Genomic DNA, 18,386 nt, shown 5'->3' with positions numbered 1-18,386 from the left:
GCAAGTGCATGTTTGCCTGTGTATGCTAAGACTGAAAACACAACGCCGGGAGTCTTGTTGACAGACAGAGGATAATAAGTGGGTGTGTGTGTTTAGCAACAGTTCCCTCCCAATTCTCTACTATCAAAGGAAAGTATTTCAATCTTTGGAGCTCGTAGATGACAGAGGCACATGGCCAGCAGATTTTTACCTGATGGGAGCGCCTTTGACTTAGATGACCATTCCATCTCCTAAATTGTCCAGTCATGAGGATGACCACCAAACAAGCAACCCTCGCCAAAGCTGAGGAAGACTTTGACAAAGATGACAGCGACGATGACGAGGAAGCGAGGAAACATGAGAAAGTCTCCTGTGCTTTCGATGTTCCTCATTTTCGTTATATTGATGAAGATGAAAATGACACAGATGCGGGATGGAGCAATGGAAATGGGTCATGCTCCAGCGAGGAAGATTGTTATCGGTCTTCGTCTTACAGGTATGTGGTGGTGTCGGGAACGCCGCTGAAGATCTTGGAGCATCTGCTAAGTGACCTGCGTCTAGATGACCAAAGAGGGGCGCCTGAGAGCACGGAGAGCGGTAAGTTTGAAAATGATCTATTTTTTTCAAACGAGTGATTTCATCTATATATGTGACATATTGTGGTACCTTGACTTAGAAGTTGAAAGTTTAACCCGCCACTGGATTAAACTTGCATCACAATTTATTCCAAGCGAACCAAATTGGGATTTTCCTATTGAAATGAACTCAAATGCCATATTAATTACTTTAGGTTATTAAGTGCATATGTAATTTATGTTATGTAACTTTAGGCACTACTGTAATTTATTCTTTTAGTACTTAATTACCAAAAGTGATTACTTTTGTAATCTACTAGTATTTAACTCATTCAATCCCAAAGACATATTTTAGTTTATTTGTTTTTTTTTGAGAGAGTACAGACATTTTATATTAGTCTATTACAATAGCATGATTCAGTGGTCATTATGTTTTCAAATGGCTTACCCCTCTGAAGTACCTTTTAAAAAAAAAATCTAGTACCCCCTATTCCTACTGGTATCTGTAGGTGTAACGTGTTTATTTCTGACCCCTCTGCCCAAAAATTGTGTCACTCGTGAAAATGTGCACCCATGTAAACCTTACAGTAACAATTTAGTTACTGGATGTTCCAATTAATTTATTCTTAATTTGAAAAGAAACCTACTGTTCCTCTCATTAAAAAATGAATCAAATTAGATTTTCTATGGATGATTTCTGCAGGGAGCCTATTAAAATCTGAGGAATTGCCTTCAGGGGGTACACAAAAACACCATTTTAGCGTTTGATAAATTTGACAGTATAGTCCGATTTTAAAATCACAGCACACTAAATACCAAAGCTGCCACACAATGCATTAAATGAACAAGCAAGCAACAAGTTGTAACACAACCTTACGTGTGCATGCATGTTATGTGTGGCACTCACACCACATTCCGATGCTTGTGTACCATCACTCAGCCAAGTTGCCGCCTGTAGACGTTAGAACGTTAGAAGTTGTTAAATACTTAAATGGCTATTGTGAAACGACTCCCTCGGGGGGATTGCATACTCTACATTGTTGCTGCAAAACATCTTGGCTATCTAAATATGTACACTAGAGCTGCAATAATTAATCAACAACTGTAATCGCTTATCACGTGCATGCCAATTTTAGAGCCTTCATGTAAACTTTGTTGAATCAAAATCAAACATTTTCAAAAATTTAATTTTACATTGAAAACCAAATGAACATTCTTGCCCCTTTTCTCACGTTACAGACCAAACCAGTAACTGAGTCTTAGTTCAATTATATTTATGTATGTTAAGTACACAGCCAATTTGAAATAATGAACTCTTTTTCTGTAAAACGATCAAAATTAAAACATTAACCCTTTCATTCCTGTTGGGACAATGCGTCCCACATCTTTTGAAAAAAATCGCAGTTTTAGGAATCATAGCAATAAAATGAAATGGCATCCTAGCGGTTCACTACACAGCTATCTACAGATTCTCGTGGCATTTAGCAACTTTTCCATACACAACAAGGTAGCTTGCGTTGTACAATTTCTGGTGAATTAACAATCTAGTACTGTGAAAATATATTGATAATATGTGCTCTATATGTGTGTTTCTATAGATTACACTGATTATGATGTATTGTAGGCGTTTGGTGATCGTTTTCACTTCTCTGGCACATTTATTATTATTATTATTATTTTTATTACATACTGATGGGACAAAAAATGCCAGGGCCTGTAATCTAATTTATGGAAGTGGGATTTTTTTTAAACTAATTTTCCAAGTATCCTAGATTATAAACAAGTAATATATGTATATAGCGTTATTTTGGGGAGGGAAAAAAAAATGTCAGTGAAAGGGTTAAAGAACCTGATGACCACAATATCTGAACCTGAGAAATTTTATGATTTTCAGGCCAAACAAATGAGCATTTTTTTTTAATAGTTTATTAAGGCAGTTAATAAGAACAGCGTTGAAGAAAATGCATAAACAGACTAGATTATAGACTCTTATATCACCATTGCAAGAACTCAATGGTGGCACCATTTATACGAAGATTAGTGTCATATTTTACTGTGAGTTTTAGCACTAGCATTTCATTTTGTTTGCGGATTAAGTAAGATTGTTGATGGTGTTCTGAAGCAATTCTGGGCCTAACAATAAAAAAAAAAAAAAAAAGTGATATCCTCTTTCCTGGTTAGAGGCGCTATGGTCTAGCAGGTGAAATGAAAAAGTGTGTTTACTGTTCTCATCTCAGCTGGTCGGGTGACACTTTTTCACTATCGGCTGCGGTCACAGGCGACGATTCACACCGAAGAGCTCGTTGGGTCCATGTTGGAGTGCCTTCCACTGGTGTTATTCTTGCCATAAAGCCATTCAATGCCTGCTTCTTCACTGCTGCTTCCACTGCCATCGTATTGAATTTGACTATTTCAGAATATGTTATCTTCGGAATCCATCGGAGAGGCGCTCCCTGGTTCTGGTTACAGATTCTTACTTCGACCGGTCTTTGGAGCACTTTTCTTGGTCATTTTTCGTTTCCAGTAAGTTTGTAGTAGGTCGAGGTGTATCTGCGCGATTCTTTTGGTTTCCATTTTTTCTCGGAGTTCCTCTTTTTCTCTGAACTGCTTGGTATCAGCGATATCATCCAGTATTTCTTGGAATAATTTTCTTTTGTCCTGAGCGTTTTTCTTGGCTAAGTCTTCTATCTCCTGCTCGTAGAGTTTGTGGAGGTACCTGATCATGTCTTGTTCTTCCCTCTTCAGCCGATCCTCTTCCTCTTTAATCTTTTGCTTCTCTTTCATTTGGTCATCAAGGCCTTGTTTCATCAGCTTGTTGTTAACCAATCGTTGACGAGCCTCTTCTGCTTCGATATCCCACATATCTTCCTCCCGGGATTTCTGGTCCATCTGTACCTTGGCTTTTGCCTTGTGAGGCTGGTTAAGTTTTGTCATCACTTTTGTTGGGTCCATGTTGGTGGGCGTGTCTGGAATGACATGTGTTTTCTTGAGCGGGTTGACGTGAAACGTCAAATGCGGTTTGACCGAGCGCTCTGCTTTCAGGAACATCTCGGTGAGAAATTTGTCCCGATGGACAAAATTAATGATTTTTTTATCCTCTTTCGACATGTTTGCGAATCGGCCCCAGATTTTCGAAACGCGCTGAACGTAACGTCCTGTCAGTTTTTGATTTTCCAGCAAGGGAGTCGACGAGGCGCGGGGTTTTGATTTGTGATGCACGCTAGCGTTGCAGAGCGTTGTTACAAAGGCAGTGATGATGCAATCTTAAATGACATCAGTGATCATCGCCATCATCACTGAGAAGCTTATTCCAAGCGTGTTGATTACAACGCCATTTATGGTGTTATCATCAGGCTTTTGTTTCCTTGTTCACGTTTTGCAGTGGGCTAGTGGCGCTGCAAAGTTGAAAGTCATGACAACAACTCATTTTGATTCGGCAGGGCATAGTATTTTTTTTCATTAAGTGCCATTTAGGACTATTGACTTCAAATGTACATTTTGACAGCTGTAGAAGACAAAAATCCCTTTTAACTGGGCTGGCAGTGAATGAGTTAAAAAAAAAAAAATCACTATATACATTTTTGTTGCCACACATCCAGTCGTCCAATTTGGATTTGCCCGCAGCAGGATTCGACTCCTGACCCTCCAATGATCGCACATGATTGAGAATCATATTCAATCTCTTTTTCCACAATGTGTTGCTTAGCAACAACTCTGAGCTACTCTTGCAATGCTTTATAATATGCACAACGTTGGGAATGATGTTGGATTTTCTTTGATGCGCAATGTTAAAGAAAATGAAAAGCCAATCTCCCGCATCATGGACAATCTGTTCTTTTTTGGGGGGGTAAAAGCGGGACTAAACTGAACATAAAAATGACTCAACACACATAATTTCCAAAGCCACCAAAACTAAATCAGGACATTTCTTCTCATTGGCAATTAGAAAATAAACCTTAAAATTTATTTTGGCATTTGTTATCCAATGTTTTATGAATAAATATTCTTAAATCTGAGATGAGGGAGAAGTGTGTGCGTGCATGTGAGTGTGTGTGTGTGTGTGTGTGTGTATATATATATATATATATATATATATATATATATATATATATATATATATATATATATATATATATATATATATATATATATATATGATTTTATACATATGATATTATAATAATTATCATGAATTACCTGGCTGATCTGTTCATTCACAAATGTGACTCATGCGTTCAAGTTTGACCACCCTTGAGTATTTTAATCTTTAATATTATTTTGTATGAGCTGTTGAATGTTTTCATTTCAAAAGATTCTGTTCATCATTAGCACCAGCAAGCCCGCAATCCTTGTGAGGACAAGCGGTTAAGAAAACTGATGATTGGATGCCTATGAACCACAATTACACACATGTTTATTTTTTCCTCTGTAGTTCTAATTTTACTCAGTTACAATTTTTTCATTTGGAGCACCCATGACATCAAAGAACATCAATGGGAACCCTATCGAGGATCGCCATCGATGTCAATAAACATCATTTTTTGATTTTATGAAAAAGAAAACGTTTGGTCTTATCTGGTTTGAGCATTAAGATGGAAAAATAAAAAAATATACAAACTTTGGTTCGTTAAAATGCTCAGAATTGGCTGTCAGGTTCTCTTTTTTCAAATATGGCCAGGATTAAAAAAGTTAATGTGTTTCTATTACTGCTACATAAGCCGCTGAGTTGTTTGGAATATTTGTGTTCAGACCCTCCGGAGTGGTTCTTTGTAACCGACCTTCTAGGCAACATTTTGAACAGGCTCAAACACGCTCTTACGCAGGGAGCAACCCATCCCCATGTAGGCACATAATAACACACGCGCTCAAACAACAAAGTACACCCACGGATTAGTGTGATTAGTTCAGCACGCAGACACTCTTTCCTATGCCCCTCACGAGAAAGAGTCCCCCAAGGTCGAAGATGAATGAGTTATACAGCTAGGTAGTGTTTGTGTGTGCGTGTAGCATCGTTGTCCATGAGCGAATGTGTTTGACTTTGTTTGCCAGCAGGCAAATGTCGAGGGCATATATTGTGGAAGAAAATGGATATTTATCATCCCAGAGAGTGTACAAAGGGCAAGTATACCAGGAGAATAGTCGAAGGAGATTATATTGTGAGAGATCGTTTTTGGTTTGCTAGCTAGAGGGTGGTGATTGTTTAGGATGGCGAGAGAGAAAGAGAAGGACATGGGGGGGAAATAGCTTACACTGAAGAAGCAGTTTCACCTTTACACACTCATGCAGAAAAGACCCAAAAAAGAAGCCGCAGGCAAACAGCTTAATAAATAATGGTGAATTTTATTGTTATCTGCGTTTCACGGTGCAGATGGACAATGACCCAAAGTATATTACGAAATACATTGCAAGCCTACATCATTTCTGACATTTGATGACATTTGATGTCAGAAATCAAGTGACCCAATATTTAAGTGTATTGTTGTGAGGAAGAAGCCTCTTATACACTGCCCATCTTTCTGGGTCCTGTTATGGACACAATGAAAAAGCGGCACCGACGTTTGAAATCTAAAGGCATCACTTATTGATGAAAAGGCCCTCAGCTCTGTCGTTTATAATTGATTTCTTCGCTCTGTGCCTGACAGTCCAATATTTGGGTCGTACATTTTCCGAGGCGAATATTTTAATGCAGACAGGCATACGCACGGACACCCTCGGCACAGCAATACCAGGAATTACTTATTACATGCACTAGCTCTTTCAAAGAGTCTTCATATTTCAGCCACTATTATGACAAAACAACTACTGAATATAAAATTTGTTTTGTGAACTTATATTTTCCTGAAACAATTCATTCATTCAATAATTATTTTTAAATGATTTTTGTTTGTTTGTTTTTAGTACCCTCATTTGCGAACCACTTCTATAATGTAGTACGAGAGTAACTATACTGTGCTATACTTACTGTAGTAGAGTAACCATAGTAATTATTGTATAATTATTGTAATTAATAATAATAATAATAATAATATATATATATATATATATATATATATATATATATATATATATATATATATATATATATATATATATATATAAATAAATTATTGTATTATTGTATTGTATAATTACTATACTATACTATATTATACTATACTATACTATCCTATACTATACTATACTATACTATACTATTCAAGCCACTTGCCCAACATAATTTATGCCGACATGTCACAGAATTCAGGTAAATTAATGTTAAGTCAAATGAGCTTAATTTTATTAGTAACCTTAAGGATTTTTCTCATGCAAAAAACATTCTTGCAATTTGATCCTTAAGTGGCAATCTTGGTCCCCCAGGCCCATATATGTGTTCTCAAGCCAAGCCTACTTGCATAACTTTAACAGGGGTCTTTCCATACGGAGCAAAAAGCCAAAGTAATCAGCTTCGTAAAATGTGATCAGACACGATAATGTTCTCACTCTGACACATCTTGGCTATGTGCGCTTAGATTTTGTTTGTACATGTCTGTTAACTGGATCGTCTTATCTATTTGTAACCATAAATTAGTAACTGTGTGTTGGACAATTTTCCCTTCGGGGATTAGTAGAGTAAAACAAAGTAAAAGTGTCAATCAAAACTGAGGTTAAGTCACTTATTGCCCTTGACAACAATATACATCAAAGATGTTTTTTTAATAAGTTGGGGTCAGCGAGTGTTAGTTTTGTGGAATATTTTGTCCTATCCTTTCAGCTTTACATTGAAGGCATTTCACGTCAAATGGAAAGTATTAAAAGGGAAACAAGAAGCTGAAATCATGTCAACATGTCAAACGACCACTTAGTTATCAAACTACCGGTAGTGTGGCCATCCGTTGGTTAAAATACTGCGAAAATGATGTGGAAGAAAATGACCCAAAAATGATCCGAATACTGCACAAGGATCAAGCAAATTCATTACTGACATTCCAAATAATAATCCTTCAAATATGTGGCTAATGATTTTTCTTTTTCTCTGCTTCAGAAATGCTTTTGGATGACTTCCTGTTAACCTACTTGGTGTTCATGTCCACCCACGATCTCTGTCAGGCTCTACTGGGACAATATCCTTAACTTGCAAATCCTCACACAATCTGACACACGTTTTTTAGAGCCTGCAAACTTTGTGGTCTCCTTGACTCATCTCACCTATAGCAGCACACGCAGCAGGGGCCAGGAGGAGGGCAAGGATACCCTCTTCAGGAAGCGCAAAGTCCTGCAGTTGGTCTCCCACTGGAGCCGACTCTACAAGGACTTCCTCAAAGAGGAGGAGCACGTTCGGGGTTTCCTGAAGGTACACGCTGTTCCACTACTACAAAGCTGATAAGGTTTTCATATTTCAACTGGTGATAAACGAACGCACGTGAAAACGAGCGTCCTGTCCGTGCAACGCCTGACGTCGAGCTCGAACAAAGACGTCCGCTCGCAAAATAAAACGTTTGTCCCCATGTAACCTGACGGCTTGGTCGCCGGGTTGCTACGGAAACCAAAGTGCGAGGGTTGACTCGGGTATAATCTTGTATAGTGTGCAACCAAGGCGATAGTTGCCTAGTAACAGAGAAATGAGACTTCAGATGAGGGGGGGTTGCTATGGTGGGTCAATGACAATTACAAGCAGGTGTTTTCATGCATGGCTTGCATCCCTTAAGATTTTGTGTTCCTTAATGATGCTCCTCCATGTACACTTAAAAAAGACTGAAAAATCGTTCACATCCATTTCTCAGTTAATCTTGGATTACTGACCTTGGTGGAGTCTTGTTAAACACCAATAATTATGTACAAAATAAAATAACTAAAACACTAGCTCAGGGGTGTCAAACATATTTTTATTGTGGGCCACATTCCAGTTTTAGTTTCTGTTGGAGCGCCATTATGACTGTCAAGTCTTTTAAATTTACACATTTTGAAATCAGAGGCCGCTAAAAACTCCTCAAAGGTTGTTTTGGCAACCAAAATATGCAAATTTGTTTTTTTAGCCAGCAATGTGAAGTCATAATTAGCATTTTGCAGGCCACATAAAATTATGTGGTGGACCGGATGTGGCCCCCGGGCCTTGAGTTTGACACCAGTGCACTAGCTGTATTGCCAGTGATTAAAATGGAAATTAATCTGCAAGCACACACTACACTTTCATGGCTGACCACGTTCTTCTAATCTACACCAACATTCTTAACAAAACAGGCTTACTCAATTATATAAACATATGATTTAAAGCGATACTAATCTTATTCAGATATTAAAAAAAGGTAATATTTTTACTGTAATTAGATCATTTATTTTGTGTACCATTAATACCTAACACATTTTTCCACTTGCAGTCAACTGAAACTGACATTGCATATACTCAAGACTAAGCCTGTTTTCTGTATTTGGTCATGTGATGTCGGCAAGCTGAGCCGTGATTGGTCATTACCTGAGCCCTAAACACAAGAGATGTGATTATCTGAAAGTGTCAAAAGCAGTTTTTAAAGGCGTCATTGTACATTATCATATTAATTATTGACAAAATATTTACCGCCAAAAATGGCTAAATATATTTAGTATCCCTTTAACTATTTCCACTCATTTAAAAAAAAAAAAAAAACTGCGGAAACAGGCGGTTTCACAGCACTTTCTTGTCCCTGGCAGTCAATAAAATAATTTGTTCAATTATATTATATACAGTAATTTTACATGTAAATATGCAGTTAATATGAATAACTGACAGATACAGTATCAAGGAGGCTAATAAAACAGGAGCATGTAAAAATGGCAGAAAAATTACAATCAACATTTTCTGCTGAGGTGTTAGGGGTTGTTGATGTAGCTCCGCCCCCGGAAATTTCCAAACCAACTTCGACAATGTCGTTTACTCTGTATCTACAAAAATATATTTCCAAATTCTCTTTGTTAGACTCTTTACAGGTGTGTCCTCGAGGATCTGTACGAATTTCCGACGCTTGAGAAAGACCTCAAAGAGTTTCAGAAGCTTCTGCGTCGAAGACAGTAAGTGCAATAGTTTTTTTGTGTCGCGCTGCCTATACTTAATGTGTGTTTTTTTTTTGTGTGTGACAAATCTCCCCTCACTGCTTGCGTTGCAGCACAGTGGATGACTGTCCACCAAACCAAAAGGTAACAGGAGTTCAATAAATATAACACTACTTTGAATCAGAGCTCCAGAACATGACTTGTGTGTGTGTGTGTGTGTGTGTTTGCCAGAGCAAACAAATGCACCAGCAGCTGAGTTTGAAGGAAAACTGTTTGCAACTTCGCAGTCCGCAATGTGAGACTAGAGAAGGTAAGTCAGTCACTTTTGTGGCCGATTCAATCATTTCAATCATCAAAGAGTGTGTATGGATTTGTACGCCATTGATTTTTCGCATGCAGCATATGTAGCTGACGTCTGCTTTGTCCTGCTCCGTGCGTCTCCCAGTTATTTGCTGTGTTTACGTAAGCGCCGACTCCTACCTGAGCGTCCACACGCATCCCTCGCTGGAGGCCCATGAGCTGCTAAGAATCGTGAGACTGAAGATGGACAGGTCAGAAGAAGACATGGTGCTCGCTGTGGTCTCCCACACTGGAGGTGAAGATACACAGTAGCCAAAATACACACATTTTTTGTCTCCTGGGTGTTAAAATGTTCTTTGGCGTCTGTCTTTGTGTCTGCAGAGCGCAGGATGTTACAGCCCAGTGACTGTGTATATTCAGAATCTCTGACACCGCAAGGCAAGCTTGTAGTGTGTCGTAGAGATTTCGCTGAGATCTTGGTACGTAGATAAATTAATTGTCATATACTTTCATATATTAAATACTTTGAACGCCTAGCAAAATCAGCCACGAATTGATGTTTACCAATAAGGTTTATAATTACCTATACATTGGATGTCGCAAGAGTGGCAAAGCACTATTTTTGTCTTTATAATGTTCCTCGTCTAACTTCAACATAGTTCCAGACATTAAGATGGTAACGAAGCACTATTTTTGTCCCTCATCTAACCTCAACATAGTTCCCAGGCATTAAGATTGTAACAAAGCACTATTTTTGTTTGAATAAACTTCCTCAACTAATTTCAATACAGTTGGCATGTTTTGGCCTAAATGAAACTCCTCAACTCACTTCAACATAGTTTCTTGTTACCAACATGCCATCAAAAAGCTGGTAGTGTGTAAATAAAACTCCTTAACTCACTCAAACATAATACCTTGACATCAAAGCACTATTTGTGTCTAAATTAATGTCTTCAACTTCCCTCAGCATAGTTTCTTGTCGCCAATTTGACTGCCAAGCCCTCTAAGTGTCTAAATTAAACTTCACAGCAAACTTCAACATAGTTCCCAGGCATTAAAATGGCAGCAAAACACTATTTTGGCCTTAATGAAAGTCCTCAACTCACTTCATCCTAGTTCCTCGACATGGCAGCAAAGTGTGCCTGAATGAAACCCTCAGCTCATTTTAACATTATTCCTGTACACCAAAATGGCAACAAAGCACTACTTTTGTCTAAATTAAACTCCTCAACTCGCTTCAACATAGTTTGTAGAAAGCAAAATGGCATCAAAGCACTGTTTGGTTGAAATGAAGCTACTGAACTCACTACAACATAGTTCTTTCACAACAAGATGGGGGGCACTATTTTTGTCGAAATAAAACTTCCAAACTCACTCCCACATAGTTTTTTTTTTTTTTAATATCAGAATGGTGGCAAAACACTATTTTTGTCTAAATGAAACAACTCATTTCAACAGTTCCTTTTCACCAAGACTGAAAATGGAAATCCTCAACTCATTTCAACATAGTTCCAAGATATAATGGTAGCAAAGCACTCTTTTTGTCTGAAGAAATTGTTTAACTAATTTTAATCGTCCCTTGGCCCCAAGAAGGCAGCAAAGCACTATTATTCATTCATGAAAATCCTGATTTCATTCCAAGAAAGTTTGTTAGGGCAGCAAAGTGAGACTCCTGATTTGATTTCAACATATACAGTTCCTAGACATGAAGATGCCACAAAATGGCAGCAAATACTATATCGTAGAAATGAAGCGCTTTGAATTTCCCTCAACATTTTTCATCACCGATGCAACTTTCCTTTTTGTTACCGCAGCCGCCATTAACTGACGGTGCTGAGCTCAGCAGAAGGCAAGTGCGCCTTTTGGGGATCAACACGTGGGACGTGGCCGCCGCTCTCACACACCTGGACTGGAGCCTCTTCAAATCCATCCATGAGGTAGAGAACTACTTAAGTGCAGCACCATCCAACCTTCGCGTTTTGCTAACTTGTTGTGTGGTCGCGCAGCAAGAGCTGGTCTACTACACTCTCAGGCGCACTCCCGGCGGCGGCCATACTGCCGCGCTCTCCGTTTTGCTCCAGCGCTGCAACGAGGTCCAGCAGTGGGTTATGTCCGAAGTCCTCATGTGCACGTCGCTCAACAAGAGAGTTCAGCTCCTCAAAAAGTTCATCAAAATCGCAGCTCAGTAAGGACCCTCGAAGAGTGAGAAGTATTTTTGAACCCTGATGAAATATTTTTATTTTTGTGTGCGTGTGCTAGTTGCAAAGCGCAAAGGAATTTGAACTCCGCTTTTGCCATCATCATGGGCCTCAACACCGCAGCCGTGAGTCGACTCAACCAAACCTGGGAGGTGAGCATGGCTTTTTTGTTGCGATTACGCCCTTGCTCCGTTTGACGCTTTTTTTTTTCCTTTAAGAAATGCCCTGGGAAGTTCAAGAAGCTTTTCGCAGAGTTGGAGCTGATAACGGTGAGGATAAAATGCGGGTTATCATTCTGGATTTCTTTCTTCCCGTCCTTTGCTTTTCATCGTAGTCATGTGACTTTGGACCGCTTCTTTTCCAGGATCCGTCTCTTAACCACAAAGCTTATAGAGAATCTTTCAAGAGAATGAAACCTCCAAAGATTCCTTTTATGCCCCTCCTCTTGAAAGGTAATCTTTTTTTATATATATATATATATATATATATATATATATATATATATATATATATATATATATATATATATATATATATATATATATATATATATATATATACACACACACACACACACACACACACACACACACGTGTACTGGGCCTTTGGTAGGTCAGTAATTCATAACATCACTAGATTTAATGCCTTGCAGTGATGGTGTTTAAAACACACACACACTATAACCCCCAGGTACCATGAATGTTCCCTGTTATAAAAGTGTTATTTTATTTTTTTTGTTTTAATACATCAAATCTTTTCGATGATATTAGATCTAATGATAGGTATACAGATTGTAATTGTTATATGATATATGCGCTTTTTGTCAGAAAAACTCAAATGTTGTCACAAATCTAAAATAATTGAAATAATTCTATTGGTTAGACTCTCATAGGTGTTAAACTCCAGTCCTCGAGGGTCGGTATGCTGCATGTTTTCCGGTTTTCTCACCCCAACACATCTCATTCAAATGATTAGTTCATTAACAGGAGCTTGAAAATGATCCTAATCCCTTGAACCAGGTGTGGTTTGAGAGAGAGGATTCAAAACCTTGCAGGATACCGGCCCTCGAGGACTGGAGTTCGACACCTATGGGTTAGATCAACAATTCATAACATCACTAATTTGAATGCCTTTTTATTTTTGGAGCAACGACAGTGTTTAGAAAAAAACCCTCAAACTCTAAGCAGATTTTCTAAATATGTACTTATGTAAATATGTCAACATAAACTCTGCTTCTCCAGATATCACCTTCATCCACGAGGGAAACAAGACTTTTCATGACAACCTAGTGAACTTTGAGAAGTTGGTGAGTTAAGTCTTTGTGCAAGCTGCCTCCACATTTTCTGTTTTTACAACTAAATTGCCAGTCTTATGTCATCTTCTTAAGATGAGCTGTTAAATACCTGGGGAATACGCTGTTGCCATTTTGCTTTGCTAGTGTAGAAAAATACAGTATCTTTTATTATTGTTTTCCATTTGAGATGTTCTAAGGTGTAAATACTGGAGGCAACATTTTGAAAACAATTAAGATTGAACTCAATAACTAATGTTCGTTACTCACTGTCCAGAAATGCACAATTGATGACATTGAATGAACAGTTTTAGTATGATTTTTTTTGTTTGTTTGTTTACTAAATAAATGAGACTAATATTCATTATCTACACTATACCTGATTGTTGTTGAAACTAGACGGACTTTATTTTCCCAACAGCATATGATCGCCGACACAGTCCGAATGATTCGCCATTGCCAAAGTGAACAAACAGGTGAGAAAAAAAAAAATATGTTGGCCCCTTTTTTTTTTTAACCCTAACCCTTTTGTTTTAAATCCTAATTCTTCAATGAAACAAATGAAAATGCCATTAACACGTTCAATCCCAAAGACATATTTTTACATCTTTTAAGAGTCTTGCCATTCAATACCAGCTTTTTATATTTTTCAAATATTTTTATAAGTGTTGCGTTGGAGTGGTCACGTACTAGCGTACTAATCAATTGCTTGAGTGCCTAAAATAGTCAATTATTCTGGGTATTAAAGCAAAGATTACTATAGTACTTAAAACTTAATTACTTAAGTAATTGATTGCTTTATGTAATTACGTACTAAAGTAATAGATTACTTTATAAATCCATTCAGTTTGTACCAGCTATTGTGCCTTACCCCTGTGCAATATTTTGACCATTTTTATGTTGTTTTTTTCCGCATCATTTTTGCAATATATTAGCCAAGGAGTGGCACTTGTGCCATGTTGAATTTTGATATAGTCTTACCATCTGGGTGAAATTTCAGCTCCCTGGTGTCCTCTTTCAGTGCTTTCCCTTTCACTTGAAATGCCTTTGAGGTAAAGATCAAAGGATTGGATAAAATACCGCATGAGGGTTAAACACTCTTTTACCAAAACAAATACTTCTTGACTCTTGACTTAAAAACACGTCTTTGGGAGTGAATGAGTTAATATGGACAAGTTTAAAAAAGAAAATTGACTTAGTCTGCTGAAAATGAAGAAGAATTAACTCATTTTTAATTGACTACAAATTAACATGTTGTTGTATATTCGTCATTTCTGTAAAAGATAAAAATTTATACATTAAATGGCAATTTCTATTTACATTAGCATTAAGCTAGCAAGTTATTCTAAAGCTAGCATAATCAGCTTACTTTAGCTAGCGTTGCTGTTTTAAAACCTCAATTTTTGCACCAAATCTGAATCAAAGCAGCTTTAATGGATGTGTTCATCTGTGTGGCAGGCAACGAAGTGATCGGCGTCGACAGCGCCGAGTTGAGGGCGAGCGTTCACTACCTACACATCATTGACAATCAGCAGACGCTCTTCGAGCTTTCCCACAAACTCGAGCCGCGGGCTTAGTGCGCGCGACCGCTTCGCGGACACGGAAACGTAGCACGGCACCCCCGCGGTAACGCAAGCACTGATAACGTGTGCGACACGCACCAACGCTGTACAGCAAACGTCACACACTCGCACACACGCAGCAACGAACAAGCGGTAGAGGTGTCATAAGTTTGGACAAAACCAACACATCGACGCAGAGCTCACCTTGACACGATGTATCTAAGTCCAGAAGGATGTAAATATCTTGTACAGTATCTATTGGACTGAATATGACCTTTTATTTTATTTTTTTGTGATGCGTTTTTGGTTATTTATGAGCCTGTCAAGCAGGTGGAACGTTTTTTTTTTTTTTTTTGTGCTGTTGCCTCAGTGTTCTGTAGGTCAGCGGAGTCTCGACGGCCTCGTCATTTCAGTTACCAAAAAAAAAAAAAATACCTGTTGAAGAATTTCAGGTTCACAACCATAATTCGCCGCATCAGGGTGTCGCCTTCATTTTTTTTTGATAGCTACTCAAGACAAGATCGCACATGTTCAGGATCTTGTCGCAGCTGCTAGATGTTTATTTTTTGTTGTTGTGCGGTTGATGATGTACCTCAAGACAGTGTTAAAGCATTCATCCAACATACCTCCACGGTTCAATCTTTCGCCACTGAAATTATTAACACGAGTGCCACAGTAAGACATTTTAACGCACTCAGTACGCAACAACTATTGATTGTGAATTTTATGGAATGGTTTTATTTGTTTTCCATGCAGGTGTCATGCACTTCTCACACTGAGCTAGATTTCGTGTACGGATATACTAGACGACAGATGGACCTAGAAAAAGTCAAACAGATTCCTTTTCTCTAATGTATTCCTTTATAAGAACCCCTTTGAAGCAAGTATGATTCGAAGGTGATTTAAAGGCCTGTCTGAGTTCAGATTTTTTTGACGGGGTTATTATCAGCGCAACATTTTAAAAAGTGGATACATTCAACATAGATTGTGAGCCGGTATGAGAATTGTATGAAAAGGTTTACTGACTGTGATAATGATGCGCAGTTGAATGGCGCTCTCAGAGAGAAAACTTTCAAAAGATGTTCATTGCACAGTTATTTTTTTTTTTTTTGTGCGTGTGTGTTGCTAAACTTAGGTTCCCAAAATATTAAACAGTGCATTTCCACAGCAGCGCTTGAATTAATACTTCTCTGTTGATCAGAATTGAGAAAATTATTGTAATCTTTGGAAGGACTGAATTTTTGAACCTGTTCTAGGGTTGACAAAAAGTCTACACAGTCCTATTCAAATGTTAAGTATTCCTTTTTTTTGTGCTATTAGATGGACTACAAAAAAATGCCAGAAAGAGCAAACTGAGCTTTAGTTCGTCAGGTGTAAAATGGTGTAATTGACTCCTTTTTTTTTTTTATTTAGTTTAATTAATGAATTTACTAATTTCACACTTGTGCAATCACATTATTTCAGTTGTTTATTTGTATTTCTCTCAAAGTGATATTTTTAATTAACTGTGGAAAAGATAGTCCATTCTCATTGTGGAAAATGTTTTGTAATTCAATTTGGAACTCATGTTTTTTTTAATTAATCATAAAAAAAGCTGACATTCAAACAGGGGTGTGTAGACTTTTTATACCCACTGTATATCGGGCCTCATTAGATTGTGTTACCGCATCGACAAGTGTCTGAATTAATTTCTTCCATTAAAAGAAAACTTAAAGCATTCTCACCAGTATGTAAACAACACATTTTTGTAAGCTTTTTAAATATTTGTATTTTCTAAGCAATTCGAGCAGATGTCAAACAAATTTCAATGTCCCCCCCAAGGATACTGTTGTTTACATTCAACTTTAGATTCAACCATCCAGCATTATTTGGGAAAGAATGTTAGATAAGATAACTTTAGGATGTTTTGCTGTTGAATTTCTCAGACTGTAAACATAGAAAACGTTTGCAAAAGTAATAGTCTTTTCAAACACACTCCACTTAGATTAAAATGCACCTGTCTTTTTAGTTATTCTTTCTAATATCTAGTTGATTTATGGATTGCTAGTGTAGTCAAATGTTATGCTCAAAAGTTCAGTTCTGGAGATCCATGTACGAATACACTCTTTAGTCCCTGCTTGTGAGACAATTTTGGCATAGTAGTAGGACATGCTATTCGCGAGTTAAACCTCTAATAGTTGATATTTGCACACTAATGTTAAGTTGTTGGTTTTTTTCGCCAATCGTAAAGCTATTGCACAGTTAACCTGACGAGTAACATGCCTTACGATTATGGTGTAGTTGTTCCTTTAGTGAGGACAGAGTGTACTTCAGGTGTACATGAAAAGCAATAGATCCAACATCATTCCGAGAGGCGTTGCAGTGGCACATTGACGCCGCTTGAGGGGGCCAGAGCTGCTTACGTGTTACGGTATTCTGGAGGCATAAAGTTCTATGAAGGGGAGAAGGGAGTTCTTTTCTAGCTGACCATTTATTTAGAATTAAAAACAGTCACGTCAAGTGATTTTTTTCCCTTAAAGCTCCATTGTTTGAATCCTGCCTGCATGATACAAAAGAACGCAATGCAAGGGAAGGGCATGTTGATGGCTTTGTACTTATGTAATATGTGTAAATTTATGCGTATTGACTGTTCTTATTTATTTGTTTTAAATGGTCGGGGAAAAAAAAAGAAACGTGAACCACAAAGCAATACATTCATGTCCACTCGTTGTTCCGAAGCCACATGTCTTTTCTATAGAGGTGTTTTACTATGTGAACATTTTACCTGAAATGAATAAATTATAGGTTTTATGTGAAATCAGCGGGGGTCTCGTGTGAATCTGTGCAGTTGTGGTGACGTTGACCTATCATATCATGCCAACAAAGTACTCAAATTTAACTCTTATTTTTTCTTGGCATGAGCCGAGTTGCAAATAAGAAAAGGCGTGTGTGTGTGTGTGTGTGTGTGTGTGTGTGTGTGTGTGTGTGTGTGTGTGTGTGTGTGTGTGTGTGTGTGTGTGTGTGTGTGTGTGTGTGTGTGTCTGTGTGTCTATGTGTGCGTGTGGTGGGGGCGTGTGGGATCTGGGGACACAATCGTATTATTCTGGAGGGTTACATGAATATATATTCCGGCACAATATTAATTTAGTTGAACTATGATTATAAAGTTAACTGACCGAAGTTATAAACTTCTAAAACGAATTGAGTGGCCTTTTTTTTTTTGAAGAATGGCACGCTTCCGGAATAAGCCGCACCCACAGCCAACTTTCGCGCGAAACATCAGACCGCACCATTCAATTGAGAAAGAGGAGTGTGGAATACACAGACCTATTTTAATGCGCTAATTTTTCTCTTTGGAAATTCAAATCACAGGAGTATGTATATAGTTACAATGTGTAAAAAATAATTCTAAGTGTATCAATCCTAATATATAAGTATCAAACATAAAATTTTAAGTTGCAACTCGCGATGACCCCTTCGATTTACAGTCAATCCGCT

The 18,386-nt window shown here is 37.9% G+C and overlaps 1 protein-coding gene across 1 annotated transcript in view; it reads left to right on the top strand.

Moving 5' to 3' along the window:
* rapgef5a (Rap guanine nucleotide exchange factor (GEF) 5a) overlaps positions 1 to 17,706 on the top strand; it is a 44,285-nt gene extending 26,579 nt beyond the window's left edge. The window contains exons 11-26 of the mRNA XM_088405303.1: positions 476 to 576; positions 7,576 to 7,654; positions 7,740 to 7,884; positions 9,484 to 9,575; positions 9,671 to 9,701; positions 9,789 to 9,867; positions 10,003 to 10,152; positions 10,239 to 10,336; positions 11,672 to 11,794; positions 11,864 to 12,042; positions 12,117 to 12,207; positions 12,274 to 12,324; positions 12,420 to 12,507; positions 13,298 to 13,362; positions 13,769 to 13,823; positions 14,806 to 17,706. Of these exons, the coding sequence (XP_088261429.1) occupies positions 476 to 576; positions 7,576 to 7,654; positions 7,740 to 7,884; positions 9,484 to 9,575; positions 9,671 to 9,701; positions 9,789 to 9,867; positions 10,003 to 10,152; positions 10,239 to 10,336; positions 11,672 to 11,794; positions 11,864 to 12,042; positions 12,117 to 12,207; positions 12,274 to 12,324; positions 12,420 to 12,507; positions 13,298 to 13,362; positions 13,769 to 13,823; positions 14,806 to 14,924 (1,546 nt within the window). The 3' untranslated portion in view covers positions 14,925 to 17,706. The remainder of the gene's footprint in view (positions 1 to 475; positions 577 to 7,575; positions 7,655 to 7,739; positions 7,885 to 9,483; positions 9,576 to 9,670; positions 9,702 to 9,788; positions 9,868 to 10,002; positions 10,153 to 10,238; positions 10,337 to 11,671; positions 11,795 to 11,863; positions 12,043 to 12,116; positions 12,208 to 12,273; positions 12,325 to 12,419; positions 12,508 to 13,297; positions 13,363 to 13,768; positions 13,824 to 14,805) is intronic.
* Positions 17,707 to 18,386: the final 680 nt, after the last annotated feature.

This window comes from Hippichthys cyanospilos, chromosome 21 (genome assembly GCF_059441005.1).
Source record: "Hippichthys cyanospilos isolate Australia breed blue-spotted pipefish chromosome 21, RoL_Hcya_1.0, whole genome shotgun sequence".
NCBI classification, from domain to species: Eukaryota; Metazoa; Chordata; class Actinopteri; order Syngnathiformes; family Syngnathidae; genus Hippichthys; species Hippichthys cyanospilos.
This window is presented reverse-complemented; position numbering and strand designations above follow the sequence as displayed.